This window comes from Thermoascus crustaceus (assembly GCF_041956765.1).
Source record: "Thermoascus crustaceus strain CBS 181.67 unplaced genomic scaffold VTN00scaffold_3, whole genome shotgun sequence".
Lineage (NCBI taxonomy): Eukaryota > Fungi > Ascomycota > Eurotiomycetes > Eurotiales > Thermoascaceae > Thermoascus > Thermoascus crustaceus.
In genome coordinates, this window is record NW_027192529.1 from 2226118 (window position 1) to 2245358 (window position 19241).

General features: G+C 49.8%; 8 protein-coding genes across 8 annotated transcripts; 4 read left to right on the forward strand and 4 right to left on the reverse strand.

Annotated features, from left to right (window-relative positions):
* On the forward strand, nt 1-2591 carry VTN00DRAFT_5993 (uncharacterized protein; the record flags this gene model as incomplete). Its single annotated transcript, XM_069432579.1, has 2 exons — nt 1-368; nt 1181-2591. The coding sequence occupies 2 exons, from the start codon at nt 1-3 to the stop codon at nt 2589-2591; spliced, it is 1779 nt and encodes a 592-aa protein (XP_069288425.1).
* A 47-nt stretch (nt 2592-2638) lies between these two features.
* Nucleotides 2639-3231, forward strand: VTN00DRAFT_5994 (uncharacterized protein; the record flags this gene model as incomplete). Its single annotated transcript, XM_069432580.1, has 2 exons — nt 2639-2781; nt 2946-3231. The coding sequence occupies 2 exons, from the start codon at nt 2639-2641 to the stop codon at nt 3229-3231; spliced, it is 429 nt and encodes a 142-aa protein (XP_069288426.1).
* A 411-nt stretch (nt 3232-3642) lies between these two features.
* VTN00DRAFT_5995 (uncharacterized protein) lies at nt 3643-5071 on the forward strand (the record flags this gene model as incomplete). Its single annotated transcript, XM_069432581.1, has 3 exons — nt 3643-3979; nt 4052-5009; nt 5065-5071. 3 exons carry the CDS (start codon nt 3643-3645, stop codon nt 5069-5071), a joined length of 1302 nt encoding a protein of 433 aa, XP_069288427.1.
* A 3357-nt stretch (nt 5072-8428) lies between these two features.
* VTN00DRAFT_5996 (uncharacterized protein) lies at nt 8429-8753 on the reverse strand (the record flags this gene model as incomplete). The annotated part of the gene is made up of 2 exons (XM_069432582.1): nt 8429-8623; nt 8670-8753. The coding sequence occupies 2 exons, from the start codon at nt 8751-8753 to the stop codon at nt 8429-8431; spliced, it is 279 nt and encodes a 92-aa protein (XP_069288428.1).
* A 1399-nt stretch (nt 8754-10152) lies between these two features.
* Nucleotides 10153-10906, reverse strand: VTN00DRAFT_5997 (uncharacterized protein; the record flags this gene model as incomplete). Its single annotated transcript, XM_069432583.1, has 2 exons — nt 10153-10238; nt 10561-10906. The coding sequence occupies 2 exons, from the start codon at nt 10904-10906 to the stop codon at nt 10153-10155; spliced, it is 432 nt and encodes a 143-aa protein (XP_069288429.1).
* Nucleotides 10907-16455: 5549 nt separating this feature from the next.
* VTN00DRAFT_5998 (uncharacterized protein) lies at nt 16456-17220 on the reverse strand (the record flags this gene model as incomplete). The annotated part of the gene is made up of 1 exon (XM_069432584.1): nt 16456-17220. One exon carries the CDS (start codon nt 17218-17220, stop codon nt 16456-16458), a length of 765 nt encoding a protein of 254 aa, XP_069288430.1.
* Nucleotides 17221-17514: 294 nt separating this feature from the next.
* VTN00DRAFT_5999 (uncharacterized protein) lies at nt 17515-18075 on the forward strand (the record flags this gene model as incomplete). The annotated part of the gene is made up of 1 exon (XM_069432585.1): nt 17515-18075. One exon carries the CDS (start codon nt 17515-17517, stop codon nt 18073-18075), a length of 561 nt encoding a protein of 186 aa, XP_069288431.1.
* A 312-nt stretch (nt 18076-18387) lies between these two features.
* On the reverse strand, nt 18388-18954 carry VTN00DRAFT_6000 (uncharacterized protein; the record flags this gene model as incomplete). The annotated part of the gene is made up of 1 exon (XM_069432589.1): nt 18388-18954. One exon carries the CDS (start codon nt 18952-18954, stop codon nt 18388-18390), a length of 567 nt encoding a protein of 188 aa, XP_069288432.1.
* Nucleotides 18955-19241: the final 287 nt, after the last annotated feature.

Below are 19241 nucleotides of genomic sequence, written 5' to 3' on the forward strand. Positions count from 1 at the left end.
ATGTTTTGCTTCTTACGTCGTAGTCCTGCCGGCAGTTCCGGGGCTATCATGATGTCTGAGAGATCGCCGTGGATGGTCTTCCCCGTACTCCGTACTAACGGACTATCCTCCGTACCTGCAGACATGTCATGCCGGCTGTCGTCATACGAGCGATCGTTGATTACTCCGTCGGGAATCGCCAGCTCCCGCTCGACGTCGACGATCGCGGATTTTATTATAGACAGGGCTCTGGTTCGGCTATCAAGAAAGGGAAAGGGGTCGTATGGACGGCTATGCAAGGTTCAGCGCCTGTTCGAGACGAGAGGGCAGTGCCATGGGAAAGATTTCACAACAACCTTCCCTAGTGGCCGTTCGGGAAGATTATGGATGTCCGTGGGAACGGTGGACGGCCAGGGCCGTGGCCGTTCAGGTACCGCGAAGTTTCGATGACGATGATGTCTGTTTCTATCCTGTCTCTGTTCAGCAAACAGCGTAGGCCCTCCACAGCAACCAGAGCCATATGGGCGGGATTCTAGTCACCGATCCTAGACTCGACTCCGTGTCTATGGCAGGTATGTAGCCTCGTTCTGTCCGTTGGTGCTTGCAGGGCTTGTCCGCATCCCTGACGTTTGTTTGATTTGCGTTTGCGGACGGCCGAGGTGAAGAAATCCGGAGAACGACAGGCCTGTAGGATGCTTTTCCTTGCCAACGGACGAAGCAAGCCATCTTGTAGTCACATATATAGCTAAAAATAATAAACCCAGCCAGGGATGCGAGGGTTGGATGGACAGACGCAGGGAGCTAGGTCTCGGCTGGTGGCGATGCGCCTCATCCTCCAGTCAGTCGATGCGAAGGCCCCGATCGTCCATCTGAACGCCATCTGTTATATCGATTATTAGCCAGGCTAGGAATAAGCAAGAAGGCTGCCCAACGGATGGTTTGATGTTGCTGGTCTCCACCGATATCTGAAGAGGCTGTCGTCATACGTGCTGGTCTGGCGGTTGGCCTGGGAGGTGAAGCTTTAACAGCCCTTCTCGACTAGTCTCTCTGGACATCTTTTCTTTTCTCTGTCCTCGCATCTGTTCACATCGCGACCAGCGTCGATGTTGCGGCATGGTCGAGGACGCGGAGCGGCCGTGTCTGCCCGCTAGAACAGCGTTGCCCCTTTCCCTTTGCCGCCCGCCCGCCTCGCCTCGTGCAGTCGTCGAGCCTCGTCCAGCTCCTCCTCGACATCCTCGAAAACGGCGTCCTCCAGCAGCGCGCAACGTCCACTCCCCCTATCACCGCGGGCGGCTGAAACCAGCTCTTACTGTCACGACCACGATACCCACGACCATCTCAGCAACGTCCACGACCTCGCCCACGTCGATCCCCCGCCTGTCGCTGTCGAATCCTCGTCGGCCGCGCACCCACGGATCCAGGTACGGGTCCCCGAACCGCTCGTCCACCCGCCGTCATCTGCGACAGAGGCAAATCGCCCTCTACAACAACGTGGTCGCTCCTTTATCTCCTCCCTCCGCATCGCTCCCTATTTCGGTCCCGCCAACAGACCTCCCTCCTCGCGCCTCTGGAACCCGATCAACTACGTTCCGCGCACGACTCCCGTCACTGCACCGCGCCCGCAGCAGCTCTCCGACGACCATCTCCCTCTCGACGGCCATCGCGACGCCTACCCGCTGCTGACCATCCCCGAGCAGCGTCGCAGCCGGCAGAACCCCAGCCCCAGCAGCCTGCCGGTCGAACGCAGCGTGGGCGAAGCGGAGAGCGGGCGCACGAGCGTCGCATTGCCGCCTGGACAGAGAAGGAGTGGCAACTGGGAAAGCACACTCAGGGGAAAAATGGCAGAAACCACCGGCGACGAGACGAAGGAGAATGACAACAACCTACGTCCACCCGAACAGGCGCACTTGAGGCAGGAAGGAAACGGAAGGAGAGGCCCCGACGAGGGTGCGCTCGAACACCCGCGCCATGTCCAGTCGCAGCAGTCGCTACGATCGCAAATATACGCCTCGATTCCGTCTGGCACGGGCAACAACTCAGGATCTGGCGGCGGAGGGGAGGCGGACGTCGCGGAGGAACTAGCCTGGGGGCCCGCGCACCCCTGTTTCCCTCATTTGAACCCGCATGTCCCCATCCACTCAGACGAGTATGAGACGACCAGGATCATCCGCATACGACGCGACTGGATGGTGAAGGGTGATCTGGCACCGACCTTCTCGAATCTCTACCCGGAGATCCTCGACCCTCTACTGCCGGAACAGGAATTCCGCAGGATCATCGCGAAGATCAACACGGAGCTCATCAAGGCGTTCGATCCCTTCAGCCTTCGCAACTGGGTTGATGGAGCGATGGGTCTCCTGACCGGCTGGGTCTGGGAGGACATGGGTGCGCCCGTCGTCAAACACCGCCTGAAGAAATTGGAGGACTGGATAGAAAACTGGAATCGAGAAGTAGGCGCGAAAGAAGGCGTGCGGATATGGAGTCTTCGAAGAACGGCATACATGTCCCTCGATATCCAGATCCCCGATCCGAAGGTGGGCATTGTTGGCAGTGATGTGCACTCGATGCCAGGGACGAGGCCAAGCAGCCGTATCGGGCCCGGGGCTCAGTAGGATGCGGACGAGCGGTGTTATGGGACAATAATCTGGGTCGGAGGAGGATGATGTCGCCTGGCGACCGTGACTCCGATTTTTCCTCTTGCTATGCAGGAATTCCGCTGCCCGCATCGTTTTCTTTTATCTGTGTTTGGATTCTAGACCTACAGCGCGATGCATGTTCTGTTTGGGGTTTCATTGTCGATTCGTCTGTCTGTGCCGGAAAAAGTTTTCAAACTCCACCGTGATATCCAGATCTGATTGTTTTTTGATAATGTGAAAGTGATACCACCGCCTCTGTCAGCTGCCACTCAAGGTTATATAATACCTTTTTGTCTGACGAGATTGTTTCATTTGATTTGATCGAATCAGCTTGACTGCCAGGCTCATGCTGATCCCGCCCGAGAGGACGCATTTGGAGTTTTGCCTGCACATTCTTGCTTTTCTTCTATCAGGTCGGGGAGGAAGGAACCTGGAAAGAGAGGACCGCGTTCAAGACGCACGAGTCTCAGGGCTTGCTTTTCATCTGTTGTCCATAAGCCGTCCTTGTCTGGACCTTGATTCCCTTGCTGTATTTTTTCTGCCCTTTTGCTTGTTTACGTGTAATGTATACGGAGTGCCCCTGAGGTGGGATTTTCTGGCCATGAGTCTGGGCTGAGCCGATCTTGGTGAAATCATATGAATAAGATGAACGGAGGCTTTGTCTACACTGTTTGTCTATCTTGAAGAAAGGATCTTGTCTTTATCTCTGTAGTGCCCGGAGTAGGTATTAGTGTTGCTGTTTGACGTGTAGCATTCCGAGGATTCCCCCTGAAAAGTCCGTTGGATCATTTATCAATACTTTTCAGGAGATCAATAGTTTTGCGACCCCGCGGAGAGCGAGATATTTCTTCGAGCCTGAACGATAGGGATAGCTCGAGACGGTAACTCGGCGCCAACCTAAGCTTGCCAGAGCTCCGGGACCCGCGCCGGAGCATCCCCCAAACTTAACCCCGATATCAACCTCTCCGAACACTTAACGGTTAGATGCACAGCTCGTTGACCCCACGAGCTACAACCGCCCACCACCATGCTCTCCGGCATCCTCATCTTCAACCAGAAGGGGGAGAACCTTATCTTCCGCGCCTTCCGTAATGACTGCCGCCCGCGCCTGGCCGACATCTTCCGCATCCAGGTGATCTCCAACGCCCAGGTGCGCTCCCCGATCCTGACCCTGGGCTCGACGACCTTCAGCCATGTCAAGCACGAGAACATCTACATCGTCGCCGTGACCAAGAGCAATGCCAACGCAGCGCTCGTATTCGAGTTCCTTTACCGCCTGATCATGCTGGGAAAGGGGTACTTTGGCAAGTTCGACGAGGAGGCCGTGAAGAATAACTTTGTGCTGGTGTATGAGCTGTTGGATGGTGAGAATCGTCCTTTTCTTCCTGGTCTCTCTGCGTATGTTGTCTAGCTGCTGACCACAGCTCTTAATGTAGAGATCCTCGATTTCGGATACCCCCAGAACACGGAGACCGACACCCTCAAGATGTACATCACCACGGAAGGAGTCAAGTCTGCCATCGCCAATTCCGCTGCCGATTCGAGCCGCATCACCATGCAGGCCACAGGAGCGCTCTCCTGGCGACGGGCGGACATCAAGTACAGGAAGAACGAAGCATTCGTCGACGTGATCGAGGATGTCAACCTGCTCATGTCCGCCACGGGTACCGTCCTCCGCGCAGACGTGAACGGCCAGATCATCATGCGAGCATACCTCTCGGGAACCCCCGAATGCAAATTCGGCCTGAACGACCGCCTCTTGCTCGACGGCGCCGACGCCGCAGGCAACCGGACAAAGGCCGCCCGCGCGGCCGCAGGTTCCGTGACCCTCGAAGACTGCCAATTCCACCAGTGCGTGAAACTTGGCCGCTTCGACGCTGACCGCACCATCTCCTTCGTGCCTCCGGACGGTGAATTCGAACTCATGCGCTACCGTGCCACGGAGAACGTCAACCTCCCCTTCAAGGTACACCCGATTGTGCGCGAGATCGGCACCACAAAGGTGGAATACAGTGTCGCCATCAAGGCCAACTACGGCTCAAAGCTGTTCGCGACCAACGTCGTCGTGCGCATCCCCACCCCGCTCAACACGGCCAAGATCACGGAGCGGACGAGCCAGGGTCGTGCCAAGTACGAGCCTGAGCAGAACAACATCGTCTGGAAGATCGCGCGGTTTTCCGGCCAGAGTGAATATGTGCTCACCGCGGAGGCGACGCTAACGAGCATGACGCATCAGAAGGCGTGGAGTCGGCCGCCGCTGAGTCTGTCGTTTAGTCTGCTCATGTTCACGAGTAGTGGGCTGCTGGTGCGGTATCTCAAGGTGTTTGAGAAGAGTAATTATAGCAGTGTGAAGTGGGTGAGGTACATGACCAGGGCGGGTAGCTATGAGATAAGGTATGTTGGCAGAACTCCTGTCTTCAACTTGTTGCAGTTTCTAACTTCTATACAGATTCTAGATGAGTCGTAATCTCTCCTACGCCGTATGGGTTTGTATTGTACAGATAAAAATTTTTTAATAAGGGGGTTGTCTCCGCATGTTGGGAAGTTTTCTAAACGGCGACCGTTTCTACAGAGTGAAAGCGGTATACCCACCGACGTTCCGTGTCTTCAAAACCCCAAAGGCGCCGTTTTGCCTGGTATACGCATCGGACATCTGTCTATGAGCACAATGGAGTATCTGGAGCGAGTTTATCCCTCGGCATTCGACTCAAACCCGCCTTTCTTCAAAGGCCGAAACTTGAAGCTCGATATTGATAAGTGGGATTGTCTTGTTACGGCGTTTATTAATTTTCTGCCTTTTTTTGTTTTACTTTTCACCTTTGTCGTTATAATCTTTCTTTTGCGCAGATGATATCCACTGCTTTTTACTCTTTATCCCAGTGTCCCTGTTAGTTATGGCGGAAGAGAAGAAAGAAAGAAACTCTGGACTCTGTGTTTCCAGCGCGAGTTAGATGGGGATCAATCAGGTTGTATATATGTATACTTGCGTCTTTGATTACTAGTTATTATTAGGGTGCTAGGTAGGTAGTAAACTGACAGGGTTTATCGTCTATATCTTTTTTTTGTTTCTTATTCTCATTGCTACATATTAACTGTGTAGTAGTAGTAGCAGCAATGGTTATTTCAACTTGAATGTCGATTTTTCAACCACCATTCTAGATATCTACTTCTATGTATCAAATCGCCATTCATCATATATATATGTACGGTCTTCACCTCAAATAGACTGGGCAAGGCGAATTCCTCTTGACTTCAGCATAGATAGCCCTCCAGGATCGATCAATCGGGATTACTCTCAGCTCGTTGCGCCAACTCTTAAAAGTCTTCCACCGTCCACTTAGTCACAGAAAACACACCCGCTCCCCACCCACCGGTGAGCGCCTCAACGCTGACGCTGACAGCTCCGGGATCTGAATTGAATTGAAAACTTGAAGTAGCGTCCCGGATGGGCCATTCTGTTTCGAGTTCACGACGCGACGCGACACCATGGTTAGGTACCATCGTCGACTTTGTTTTTTTGTTGTTGTTATTGTTGTTGATGAGAATCTTGCAGAGAGGCTGTATTCTATTCTATTCTATCTTGCTCGTTGAAGATTGGTAGAATAGAGAGAATTCGAAAGAATGAATACTATACAGTACCGCTGAGATGAGACGCATTTATATCCATGTGTGTCTGGGTCCTATATCGTTAATACAATCTTCCCACTCTCGACAGCTTTCATTTCATACTTGGGATGTCCGCGTGTCCCTAAGGATCCATCGCATGTAGCAGTATCACTGTTCAGGCTTTAAGCCTAGAGGGTCAATGCTCCTCCTGATGTCTTGACTTTCAACTTCAACCTGCAGTATAGATACATCTTTCCAGTCGCTCTTCTAGTCTGCTGGATTAAAAAGTCCAGAGTCTTTTTTACTCTGGAGGCTGAAACCGAAGTGGCGCGTGTCGACTTGACAGTCTCTGGCTTATTCTAATTAATCTTTATTTAACTTGAATTCAAACCAGATTAAGACATCATTAGTAACGATCATCGTACCAGAACGAATAATCTGGTTTTCCCTGTAGAAGGTGACGCTTCGAGTTTGCTTGTTGTGTTTTTGCTTTATAATCATCAATTAGGTATGCTTTTCAAGCTGTCTGCATGTCAGACGTTAACTTTGGTTAAGGAAGATTTTTTCCAAGGAGGGTTTTGGGTTTATATAAGTACGGAGGAGGATGACTCCCTTATGTAAGAGGACTGCATATATAAACCAATTGATGTCCCTCGAATTCACTGTACTACCTCTGGTGACGTCGGTTCCTTCAATCGCTTCTCCTCGAAAGTTCCTTTTCACCACCCTGCGCAATGGGGCCCCATGCTTATTAAACGAACAGAAAACAACCCGTTCTTTTCGCGATATCCGTAGGGTGGTCTGGTCCGTAAAGCCCGATAGGGGTTCCCGTCTTCTCCATAGCGAGTTATGTAAAAAGAGTATATCACCAGTCCGAGGCTGCAGAAGACACCTGGTCCATCTTTCTTCACAGCAGAAATATGGTTGTGTTAGCATGGATATATCTATATTCTCTTGTGCTAGGTAGGTAGCCCTATCAGAACCAATCTAAGATTTCTCTAACTGTCTGGGCGAAAATTGAAGTGGCGCGGGCTTCCATTTCCACCCCAGCCTATATATTGTTATCTATCCATCAAAAGAGAGACAAGTCGATTGCAATTGTAGTTTAACGTCTTTGTGAATTGCGTCTGAGATATGCAATTTTGCCGGCACGAGGAGTGGTTTTCTGTTTGGAAAATCGAGGCTCAAGCTTGTCGGTGACGATGCCTATGGGGGTCATGAGAAGATGGTTGTGGCTATCTAGGTTGCTTGATGGAAGGATCGGTGGGCAATCAATTGGAATGGCAGCTTGTGATTGAAGAACTGGAAGGGGAGATTGGTGAAGTAGAATATCTGACCGGAGTTGAGGATATTGTTCAGGTTATCACGAAACTCATCATCACGCTTCGGTAGAGGTTTAACCCCAGAAGTTTCCGGTTTTAGTGGAAGGACATTCAACAAATTTTTCAAGGTAGCAAGTCGTGTTTTCGATCTGAGACTTTTGAGAACGTGTTGCTTTGAAGTCCCTTCAGCTGTCCATAGTACTTGATAGTTATAACAAGGAATGATGACAAAGTCACTGCTTTGATAGCTGCATTGATATGAACGAAATTTGGGTCCTCTTAGAAATCCTATCTGTATATCCACGCATATTTTTTTGATAGTCCCATCGTGCTTTCTGTCTGGAATTGTCGAAGCAATTGCAGATAAACAAATGACATGCTACCAATTGTATGGGCGAAATCCTGTATACAGCTTTGTAAAAAACAACAAACATTACAGCTTGCCGTGTTCGAACGCTCTGTATATGAAAACCAGACCTGTTAGATATTTGCGCTCTGGAGGAGGACCTGCTAAAACTGCTGAGAGTTAAAGGAGATGATCTGCGCGCATGCTCCCCAGAGCTATGAATGCCCGACGAAGCGCGGCAGTTGGTGGCGGGAGAGACTGATGACTCTAAAGGCATGGAAATCGAGGTCTTTTCTGGACAAGAGTCTCTCGTCCATGAAAATGACTTTTTTAAGGCGATGATTTCTGAGATTTGAGATCACGAGGTTCGACCGCTTTCTAGTATTGCCAAAGTCCTCTCCCTTTCAATTCCAAAGTTATCAACGGAGAAGTAAAAATGAAGGATCTGTGTCCATAAATGGTCCACAGTCTCTTGAAGGGAGAGCAGATGGCGTCGCCCGATGCCGCTGGGGTCAGGCCCGACCAGGTTGCGTACAAAGTCAAACTCCGGTGTGCTCGGCGGACCTGTGGAAGATGTAAAGAGGGAGTGCGTCACCAAACCGACGGGAGGCTTCCGTTAACCAGGTGTTGATGACACCAGGGGGGCACACCACCAGGGTCGGCCGGTGGCGGTAGCCGATCTGCTCAGACAGGGATAGTGAACTCAAGTAGATGAGTATCAATGCCGTGAGCATCTTGCCTAGGCTGCAGCCGTGGCAGAGGATGCCTGTGCATTCTTACACATGTATTTTGCGAGATGACGGTCAGTGGAAGCTGCTTGGAGTCGCCGATCAGCACGACCGCCTTGACACTGTGGATGGTCATGGCTATCATATTGTCACCCTCGAGGCATTGGGCAGACTCATCACAGATCAGGACAGTGACATAGAAAGATTCTTCGAAGGAGCTCCTGGGCAGAGTTGCTCAGGGTTGAGGCAACTATCCGTGTTTCTTTGGCTTGTACTTCGCCTTCCTTTCCACATCCTTGTGTAAGTAGTCAGTAGAAATCTCTTGGTAGAGTTGGACCCTTTTCTTGACTTGTAAACACAAAATAACTGCGATGATAGTTGTAAAGGAGCTCGGCAGTAGAGAAGCATGATCCCAGTCTGCCTCAACCGCCAAATTTGCCTGACAGCCTGCACCATCATCGAATGCGCCATTGCTATGTCAAAGGGTGTACTTTACCATAGAGGGCTTGCAAGTTTAAACCTGCAGAGCTATTTGAGTAGATGCAAGTAAGCAATCTCAAGTTTCAACTGTTGGTCGTTCTTACCACTGAAAGGTATATCCCTGTGCTTCAACATCTCTGGGGCCTATTCCAGGTGCGCTTTAGGCAGCGATTGTGACCTGATCTGCTGACGATGGTGGCAGTTGGGACGTCGAAACATCCGCTCCTTGCGACGATGAATTTAAATCTGGGCCTAGCAAAAGATCGCGCCACTCCGGATCGTCTTCCCAGGCCGGAAACGTCAGCGGAGGGGGAAGAGACGAGCTGTGATGACATAATTTTTTTCTTTCTTCTTCTGGGTGTGGTCTAAACCCCAAAACACCGCAGCATAAAATCAGGTCTGAACCTTGAAGTTGGAATTTACGTCTAAACCCCACAAACCCCACGCTGCCGAAGCAATCCGTCTGAAAGGGGGAGGGGGGGGGCTGTCCACATACGCACACGGTGTGCACACAGAATACACCGACAGTGGTGGTATCCTGTTTATATTAAAGACCTCGTATAGCATGGAGAATGGTAATACCGTAAGTCCATACATCCACAAATTAGAAACTCGAATTATATGGCATATTATATTAGACAGTGTCCGAATATGCAGCAGATTTGAACCGCCAGCAGCATTATGACCGTAGACTTCCAGGACACCTTTGACTCTTCCACCGGCTAGCTTTGACCATTTGATAGTAAACACTATTTGGACGCTAGGGGCGCCAACAATTATCCAGACATTAATATCCATCAAGAATAAGTAATATATGGAACAAGATTAGATCATATTTTCTGTGCCGTGTCCATCATCTTTAGGCCCTTCTGATCTTATGATATGCCAGCAATGTCCCTTGTACGCACTTGCGGCCAATTGCCGTATGTTGGTCGCCATGGCCTGCTGATGCACGTAGCAGAACCATATCCAGGTCGTCAGAAGAACCATTTCCCAATAACAGCCCATATAGTATCTTTGTCTTGTGTTCCTCAAAATGATTAGGATTATTCTGACTAGGCAAAGCCAAGAGTAGCAGGGAGGACAGTAGGATTTCCATTAGCATTTCTAGGCGTGGTTGTTAGCGCAACCCTCTGGTCATCTGAAATAAATTGCTTCAGTGAATCTGGCACTTTTCTGATGCATATAGTCTTGGCACTTGCGATGGTGATAATAGAATCTATTATAGTCGAAACAGGTGACCCACTATCAACCGATTGAATGGCTTTTCCTTCAATTTCAGACTGCTGGACTTCATTTCTGCATAGACTCCTAACCTTAGGAACGTCTTCCATATTTCAAGACCATGTCGAAGCGATTTTTAAAGCCTTCGTGTATAATTTAGGAAAAGATAAAAGTATAAGGATGGTGTAACAGAAATAATGAAAACTGTAAGATGAAAATGATAGAAGACCGCTAGATACCTGAAATGGTCCAAGGTCTTGTTCCACATGGGTATTGCGGTTGAGAAAGCCGCTTCTCCTTGAACTCATCTTCCTTGCTGGCGAGGTGCGCTTCCTTCTCATCGAGCTGCATTGTAGCCAGCCCGATCTGCTCCTTTGCTGCCTGTAGGTTTGACTCGAGCTCATCGACATCATTCTCGGTGACGGCAAGGTCTACGGTGAGCTCAAAAAACTTAGCACTGAAGACCGGCGGACCTGTCCTGCTCCTGCTGAAGGTTGGACTGGAGCTCAGAATTGGCAGTCTTGACCTCGGACATCTCGCTGTCAAGTTTTGCAAGACGATCCTCCGTGTGCTGCAGCTTCTCATTGCCTTAGCGTTTATAATAGTCTGAGGATCTGTTTCAATACCATGTACCCGCTTTATATAGGAGCAAAAACCTTGATCCGTTATAGGTTTTCTTGTTCCCCACTGCTCGACAAATTGTTTCCTCTGTTCATGGCTCATATTACTTCAAGTTGACCTGAATAACAATGTGAGCCAATGGCATTAATCTGGACACCAGCTTGCAAGAAGTACAGCATGATCTTGCTCATGTTCTTGCTACCAAGAGATAGATTTCCATTCTCTGTCCCATGGCATTGGAGGAATAATTTCACAACACCACCGGGTTTTGTGGCGATGACCTTCTCATGGATCAGTCTGTACTGATTGAACCAGATTCCTTGTCAAAGAGTAGACTTTGTCTTCGAATAGGATAAAAGCCTGCTGCAGAAGTGGACAGTAGCGGTAAACGACACTCTCTACATATGTGGGTTAGTAATTGTCTCGTGATTAGACTCAGAGAATCAAATACCTGTAGCAGCCTCCAATCATACTGTTGCCTCTTCCTCAAGTCCTTTGCTCACGGAATCAATGCAAGCTGATGAACCTGGAGATCCTGGACCAGCTCCTCCTCCAGTGTCCACTTTTCAATGTTCTTTTTAGCCTTTTCAATCAGGCTCTGAACGTGTAGGACTCTATTTATCTATGATCCAGTGTCAATTTTGATAATCCATAGAACAGACAGAACAAGTAAAGAGAAACAACATATCTTCTCTTGTCCACTACCGTTGACCCAAAGAAAAAAATACATTTTTTATAGAGTTTCACTTGCCTTTTTAAGAGAAGAGCTCTCAAACTTTGCGCCCTACCTGGGCTTTCTTTTCTCAATTCCGGTCTTGTTCTGGCAAGTAAGGCGTATCCAGAATCCTGTGTTCAGCCTGAATGCAAAGTAATTATTTTGCCATTTCTGTCTGTACACTGTTATTTTTCGTATAAAATAAGATACAAAATAACACGTGAACATGAAGCAACGGGGGAACTTATTACCAGAAAGGAGGATGTTCTCACTTTTTCTTTTTTTCCCACTAGGACTTGGACATCCAGCCCATGGCGTCTTCAGCGCAGTCAAATGCACATATAGATCCAGGAACCCATCTTAATTCTGTATGCGCTGGTGATACATCTGGCAGCAGATTAAATGAAGGGAAAGAGGGTTCGCAGAGCGCAAGGAAGCCCATCAAGGGATGCAATAATATTTAATTTTTGAAAGGGCTGTCTGTCATCTCTTCGCCCGGCCCAGTGCAGCACCACGAAGCCAAACAGGTTTTTGTAGCTGGACTTGTAGCCTCCAGTTAATCCCTGTGACAAATTTTCTTTGTGTACACCTCATCTGGCAGCTAGTACTCAAGTTCAAGCCAAGACAACCGAGACTCGTGTAAATTCACCGATATTGTTTTGGCAGGTTCCCATTTCATCAATAATATCCAAACACCATTTCTTGTGATCAGACTAATACAGTCTCTGGATCGTCAGAGAAATCATTGCTTGGACACATGGTGTCCTGTGTCTAAAGACTGGGCACCATAAGACGAGACCGAGACCGGTCAAGGTTGTCATGGTCGGTGTCTATTACGGCAGAACTTAGGTAGAAGGGGGAGTAAGAAGCGATATATCAGAGAAGTTCTTCAATCAAATATAACGTCTTCATTTTTGGGGGAATCCCTCTTCCGGAAATCCATTCCCGAATGCCAGGGTCATTGGTATCCAGCCTGGAGACATCTTTTATAATAATATAAAAAGCTCCCTAACGCTCCTCATAAAGCATACTTCTGAAAGCAATGTTGCCACATTTGTGCTACCGTCAGAAGCAAGAACTCCGATCTTGTCTTTCTTGCCTGTCAAAAAGTATCTGCCTCTTCGCCCTTTCCGGTGCGAGCCTAGACCAAGCCAGTTAGATCTGCAGAAGCATGGTTGAAGAATTGGAGTGTGCACAATAAATGCGGCAAATCTGAATACCTCTGATAATTTTCTGAAAAAAAGGAAAGTAACTGTATTAGAGATTCAAGTCCCGTCAAGTACCGAGAGTCAAATTTTCCATAGTTTCCAAGTGCAATGGCTCCCGGAGATGCTTGACTTCCCATTTCCGTGCACTCGATGTCTGGATGTGCCGGTCGGCTCCCAGCCCAAACAACGGTTTCCAGGATTTTAGATGTATCACTGAGGCTATCGGTTCGTTCGTTCGCGTCGCTCGTTTCTTTGGCTTATTAGCTGAATGGACTTTTCTTTTTCGCTGACACTGGTATCGGAACGATATTGGGGGATCTCGGGTTGCACCGATATCGGGCCCACTCAGTGATGTTCTCGCGGTGCCGTACTTGCCATGCGGTTGCATACCACATTGATCTTTAATAGAAAGTCGACAGACTGTTCCCCACACAGGTTCTGCCAGTAGGTTGGCAACTAACGCCATTTCTAGAGCGGCACAAAGAAAAGCTTGCACAATGATTAACCACGCCCTCCAGCAGCCACCAAACCGTTTTCATGCCCGGAGTACATACGGACATACGCAAGTAAAAGAAAGAAGACCCTGTCTGATCATATCAGATGTCAACATAGGTTCAGTCCCAAGGCCTGTCCCCGCGGATGTAACCCACAGCAGATCTTCTCAACGGCCGCGTCAGTTGCATCATGGTCATCATCCCCAGTGGTGAAAAGATTGCACAGGCGGACAACATCCTCCTCTGGAACTTCATCATTATGCATATACGCATGGAATGGCATAGGAAGAAAGTAGTAGCTGTTGCTCTAGTTCTCCATCTAGGGTATGCGCCAACATCCTTTTGCAGTTTCCTCGGTTGAGATACGTTCGATACGTCGAGAAGAATAACGCGATCAAGATAACCCAACCAAAGAGTGAACGGGGGTACTGGCATCTAGATACGTATGTACAGTATATGCCAGATAACAGAAAACAGCAACGAGCAACACAAAAGACAGAGGAATAAATAGATGTTTATAGGCAAATAAACAAGTACTTTGTGATGGAACGCAAGAGGAGTACTGAGGCAAGTAGGCAGATCGTGGTAATAAGCAAAGCCATTTCCATATCCCGCATGACCCCCACATAGATACGCGAAGTGACTTGGGCAGCCAGTGGCATTTATACGAAAGAGTATGGTGCAAGCACGGATCCCTTTAAGAATACCAGGAAGGAGCGCTAGAAAGATCTGTCCAACCTTTCCTTTTTTTTGTTGAAGAACTATCTCCTCATTTCCTGGAAGAGATCAGGAACGCCTATAAACCCCGAAGAGACGTATCTTTCCCGCTGCCGTTATTCATTCTTTTGCCGTGAATGCGGAGAACGGGGCAGGGTATGGGGAAGGAAGCGTGAATGAATGATCATGTCTTCTATTTCTTTGATTCGCTTCCTATGACATCAGGACTGATTAATTACTAGGTAGCTAGTAGGCAGTATAGATTTGATGATTATGATGATAACAGTGGCGATGAGGGAGGACATCGTATATAGATCTATAAAAGTTCCTCATGGATGTATAGTCAAGGAAGAAAGCAGGAACAGAAGAAAAAAGAAGATAAGCAACTAGCACATCCATCCAGCAAAGCCCAGAAAAGTATATAGCAAGAATCGCTGAACCGAGTCAAAGAAGCTCGATATCCAAGATGCCATTCGCAGTGACTTCTTCATTTGGAATTTCTTTTCCTTGTCAGAAGGAGAGGAGGGAAAGTGTGAATACCAATGTTAAGTTTCAGCGTGAATAGCAAGCATTCCCCAAGACAAGAACGGGATTTAACGGTAGATACTATAACTTCTATAGAGATCTTCGCCTTCTAGATTACCTAGTATCTAGGTCCCTTGGTAGTAATGATCTCCGGCTATCTTAAAATAGACCGTTCAAGTAAGGAAAAAATAAAGCAGTTAAATTGGCTGAACCGTTACGTGCCTTTCAGTTGAATTCTAGGTACATTTCATATTCCGTGTAGTTTAGGCGGTGGGTATGTCGGTAGGATGTATGTAGAAAGTGCCTGGAAGTACAGTACTGTGCTTGAGACGCAAAGCGGGGTACATACATACCGCAACCGATCATTTCACTGCGTTGTAACGTAATTAATACCCAACCCCGCCCTGTCTCCAACCAAATCCTTAGGTACCTACATACAAGGACAGTGCAAGTACAACGGTGACTACAGCACCACAGAAATTCAGATTCGACCGGTGAATTAAATCAGTCTTGCTCATTCTCCGGTTCTCTTCGATACTAATCCCCTCTGTGCATTCACACTCACACTCACAATTGTAGATGTGGATGTCTGATCCATGATGCTTTGAAAACACACTAATCTATCTATACTAACTGATCTACGCATCTGCTTCAAGTTACCTACCTAACCTACTTCGTTAGGTACCTAAGGTAAGTACACAGGCCTACCCTGCCCGCTGCTTCAACGCCTATCCGGCCCAGCCCAGGAGATAAATTAATTAATTAGTAACAGCAATGACGTGGACATGCATTTCACATCACAAAGTATGTATATCTATCTACCAGAGCGGGGTAAGGTAAAGTGCCAGTGGGAACGTGATATCTTAGCTTCCAAGGTTTGACTACCGTACTTGTACCTACCTAACTTACAGGAGCGTTCCATTCCTAGTGGCTGAAAGTTTAAAACTACATGCACATTTAATGCCTACACTGCATAAGGTTTGAACCGCCCAGCAATGGTGAAACAAGAAACGAACGAAACGAAACGAAACAGACTCCGACGGATAGATCGGCCGCTTCCGTTGAGGTTCGCTCGCTCAGACCGCGTGGTCCACTGGGAGCACTGCACCGCACTGTGACAGGCAGTGGTCTGAGCCTTGAGTCGGGAGACGGCAGTCGGAGGAGCCGCGATTCAGACGGGACGAACGAACGTGGTGGCAGTGCGCGCCGGCCGCACCGCACCGCACCAAGATCCATCTGCATCGTGAGTCATTGACCGGGGTCACACCTTGTCCAGGGCTCGAGGCGCGGACGCGTTGAAGATCATCGGAGAATATTTCTGTTGGTTGAATTCTCCAAGTTGCCTAGAGGTTACCTAACCAACTGCGTACGCTACGCCACAGGTTTACATGTCCAGCGAACATGGAGAGTGATGTGATGGATCGATCTGAACTTTGCCATATCATATGCATGATCCCGATATTTCTTGATTTGATTCCCAAGAGTCCAAGCTTGGCGTAATAATAGTACAGTACCTAACCATTGTAGGTAATAGTTGATGGGGTAGTAATAATAACAACAGCGGGAAAGACAACAAACAAATAAACAAACAGACCCAATGTCCGACAAACATAGGAATAGGTATTGATACAGATTGACACACGCCTGCTCGAAAAAAAAAGTATGCCCAGCCGAAGATAAAAAAAAATAACAAAGCCCAACCCATAATCAGCTAAACCATTGGGAACTGTCCGTATGTCCCTCATATTAATACAGTCATAAAAATTTTAAGGAAAAAAAAAATCAACAAGAAATCTCGTCCTTCGTAAGACGGGAAAATATGTCAAATCACCGCCATTCTTCATCAATGCGCAGTCAGACCATCCGCCGCCCTCGTAGGCCAACGTTGCCCTCCCCGACGAGGGCTCGCCATCTCCTCCCAACACTATCATGATCCTTGCCTATCCGCCGGGCGCACTCGTCCCAATCTCGTTTCGACAGTTGGAGCTTCTCCAGGACGACCTCGACCAGCCGTCGATCGTCCTCCGCCGTCCAGTCTGAGTCGGAGTCTGCGCTGTTGTCGTCAGGCACTTCTATTGACGGGATCACGGAATCTGGGTTTGGTGTTTCTTCGCGCTCCGCATGTTGTAGTATTCTTCGACGCGGTTGCTTAGGCGACGCAGATCCCGGAGTGTCAAAATCGGATGGCGCGAGACCCAATGGCAGGTCCAGCGGTGCGCGCCTGGGGCGTTTCGGGGTCAGGAACTCAGTTCCAGTTGTTTCCACATTGCTCTCTTCTTCAAAACAATCGCGCCTCCTCTTATTTACTCCGCGAGGAGGTTGTTTCCGTTGCGGTTGTTCGGGTCTGACAATGTTTTGTGATGATCGCGTCGCGCGCACGGGCCGTATTTGGAGTGGACTCTGAAGGCGCTCGGGCTTCGCGCGTCGCGGCGAGGGTGCAGGCGAGACATTGAGCAGGGACTGGAGCGCTCGACAGGTTCCCAGCAGGCCGTTGCCAGAGGGAAGGCTGTCGTCGAAGGGAGGAGGAGTGACCGCGAACAGGCGACTGGCGCCGAAATGCGGCCGGTTTGGGTGCTTTCGCACTTCACAGGGTAGCGCTGATGGGAGCAGCATCTTCATGGTACTGCTGAGGTGTAGAATGGATGATGTGTGTTATTGTTTTTGTTGTCGTTTTGTGTTGAGCGACTGCCGGCTGCTGAGCGCAGGCGACGACGCGACAAGCTGCTGTTTGCGCCGGAGACGCTGGCAGTGGACACAGAAGATTTTCGGTCGCGCAAAGGCGATCAATGGATCAAGCAGAGGTATGCGCCTTGATATCCTCGACTTCCAGACGGTGCGACGGTGGGATGGCGGTGAAGACGCGGTGGAAGCGGTCGCAGAGCAGGAAGGAAGCGGTGGTTTTCGCGGGGAGAGATGGGAATGGGGGAACGGGAGGAGTGGGAAAAGGCGAGACGGCCAATTTTAGCAGGGGAGGGCTCGGTTCCGGGAATGGACGCCAGTGGGTGCGGCGCAAACGCTAGACGAGCGGGTGGAGCGCTCCTGAAGACATGCCCCCTCGCAGCCGGCCAGCCTGGCTGGGGCACGCTGATCTGCTCCAGCCACCTCCAGGTATGCGCTGTTTTGGGCACCACGATGCCTGAGACAGCGCATCAAGGAGCCAAGACACACTGCAAGGTGCCCATGCGAGGACGAGGCCACGAGCTGTCCACGATGTCGTGTCAGTGTCTGCTAGCCTTAGGTCGGGCGCCGGTCGCTGCCGACATGCACCGTGCGTCTGCGAGGTACATCGATTTGCCTGCAGGGACTCCCCATGACGTGAAGATCATCCGCCTGGCTTGCCTCAGGACGAAACCGTTACCCTTCACCAGTCGTCTTATCTGGTTGCAGCTTGCACGGGCAGATAGGTCCTCTCCTCTGGTCGCCCAAGGTCGCATCTCCTCTGCCCCCGCACGGGCTGTAAGGCGCATCCTATGATTCCCATCTCTCCTCGAAACAGCCACTCCATACAGAGGTTGAGGATCTCCCTCCTGTCCAGTGGGGACATGGTTACACTGCTTGATTTGAGTCTTTGAGGAATGCAAGACATCTATTCTGCTACCACGGGCTTTCATGACGAGCTGTGCAGCTGGCCTTGTCCTGCCGAAACAACCGAAGCGGGTGATGACTACATCAAAGCTACAGACAAAGAACATCATGCGTAACATCATGTGTATGTCAATCCGTATCTCTTTCTTATCATCTGCTCCATCGTGACTCCATCTTCGGCAACCCCATCTAGCGTCCTGTCTAGAGCGCGCCGCCCCGCAAACGCGAGAAACGCGTCTCTGCGCGTCTGCGCGTCGCGTTCGTGTTTCGGCGCGTCGTCCAATCAGCAGGCAGTGCCTGAGACGTCCCTTCCTGGCCTCTTGACTGTTGGCCCCGATGTGGAAAAGCAGAGCGACTCGTGCTGCCCACGTGCAAAGCAAGGTCCTCGAGGGGTCTGTTATCCTCCATCCGTGCACCGAGCTTCTTCCAGCGCTCCCCTTGCGCCCAGACGACCTGGACGACGGAGATAACCGCCGCTATCAGTGACATCATGCCCCTCGGCCCCTTGCTAACAGAGACGGTCCCTTCAATTGTTTCGTCTGGACAAGATGACCACCTTGCCCCTCGAGAACCAAAACGACTATCTGATGAAAGGGAGACCAAGACATATACAAAGGGAGAGAAAGGATCTCGATGGAGGGTGTATTGCAGGGTGTAGGACTTCCTATTCTGCACCCCGCAAGCTTTGCAGTCGCCATTATCGTCACTGCTCGGTCTGCGAGGCAGAGTACATGCAACTCCCCAGCCTCCAAAGCTCGGTCTCTGCATTTGCAGGTGCACGGTGCGTATCCTGCGATTCGGCGTTGCTGCGGGGTTTCGAGGTTACAAAGAGCCCCGCTTGCGCTGCTGATGCCACCTAGGTGGACATTGATATCATCGTCCAAGATACGGAGGGGAACCAGCCACCAGAGCACCTGAGCGCTACGCGGCTATCAGTTTTGAGTGACTTCATTGCCGATGAACGGGCTTGTTGTTGAGCTCTCCCATCTGTCAAAAGAAGGGTCTTACCCTCTGCCCCGCCGACTCGAAATGAAGCTGGAACATGTGAGCACTTT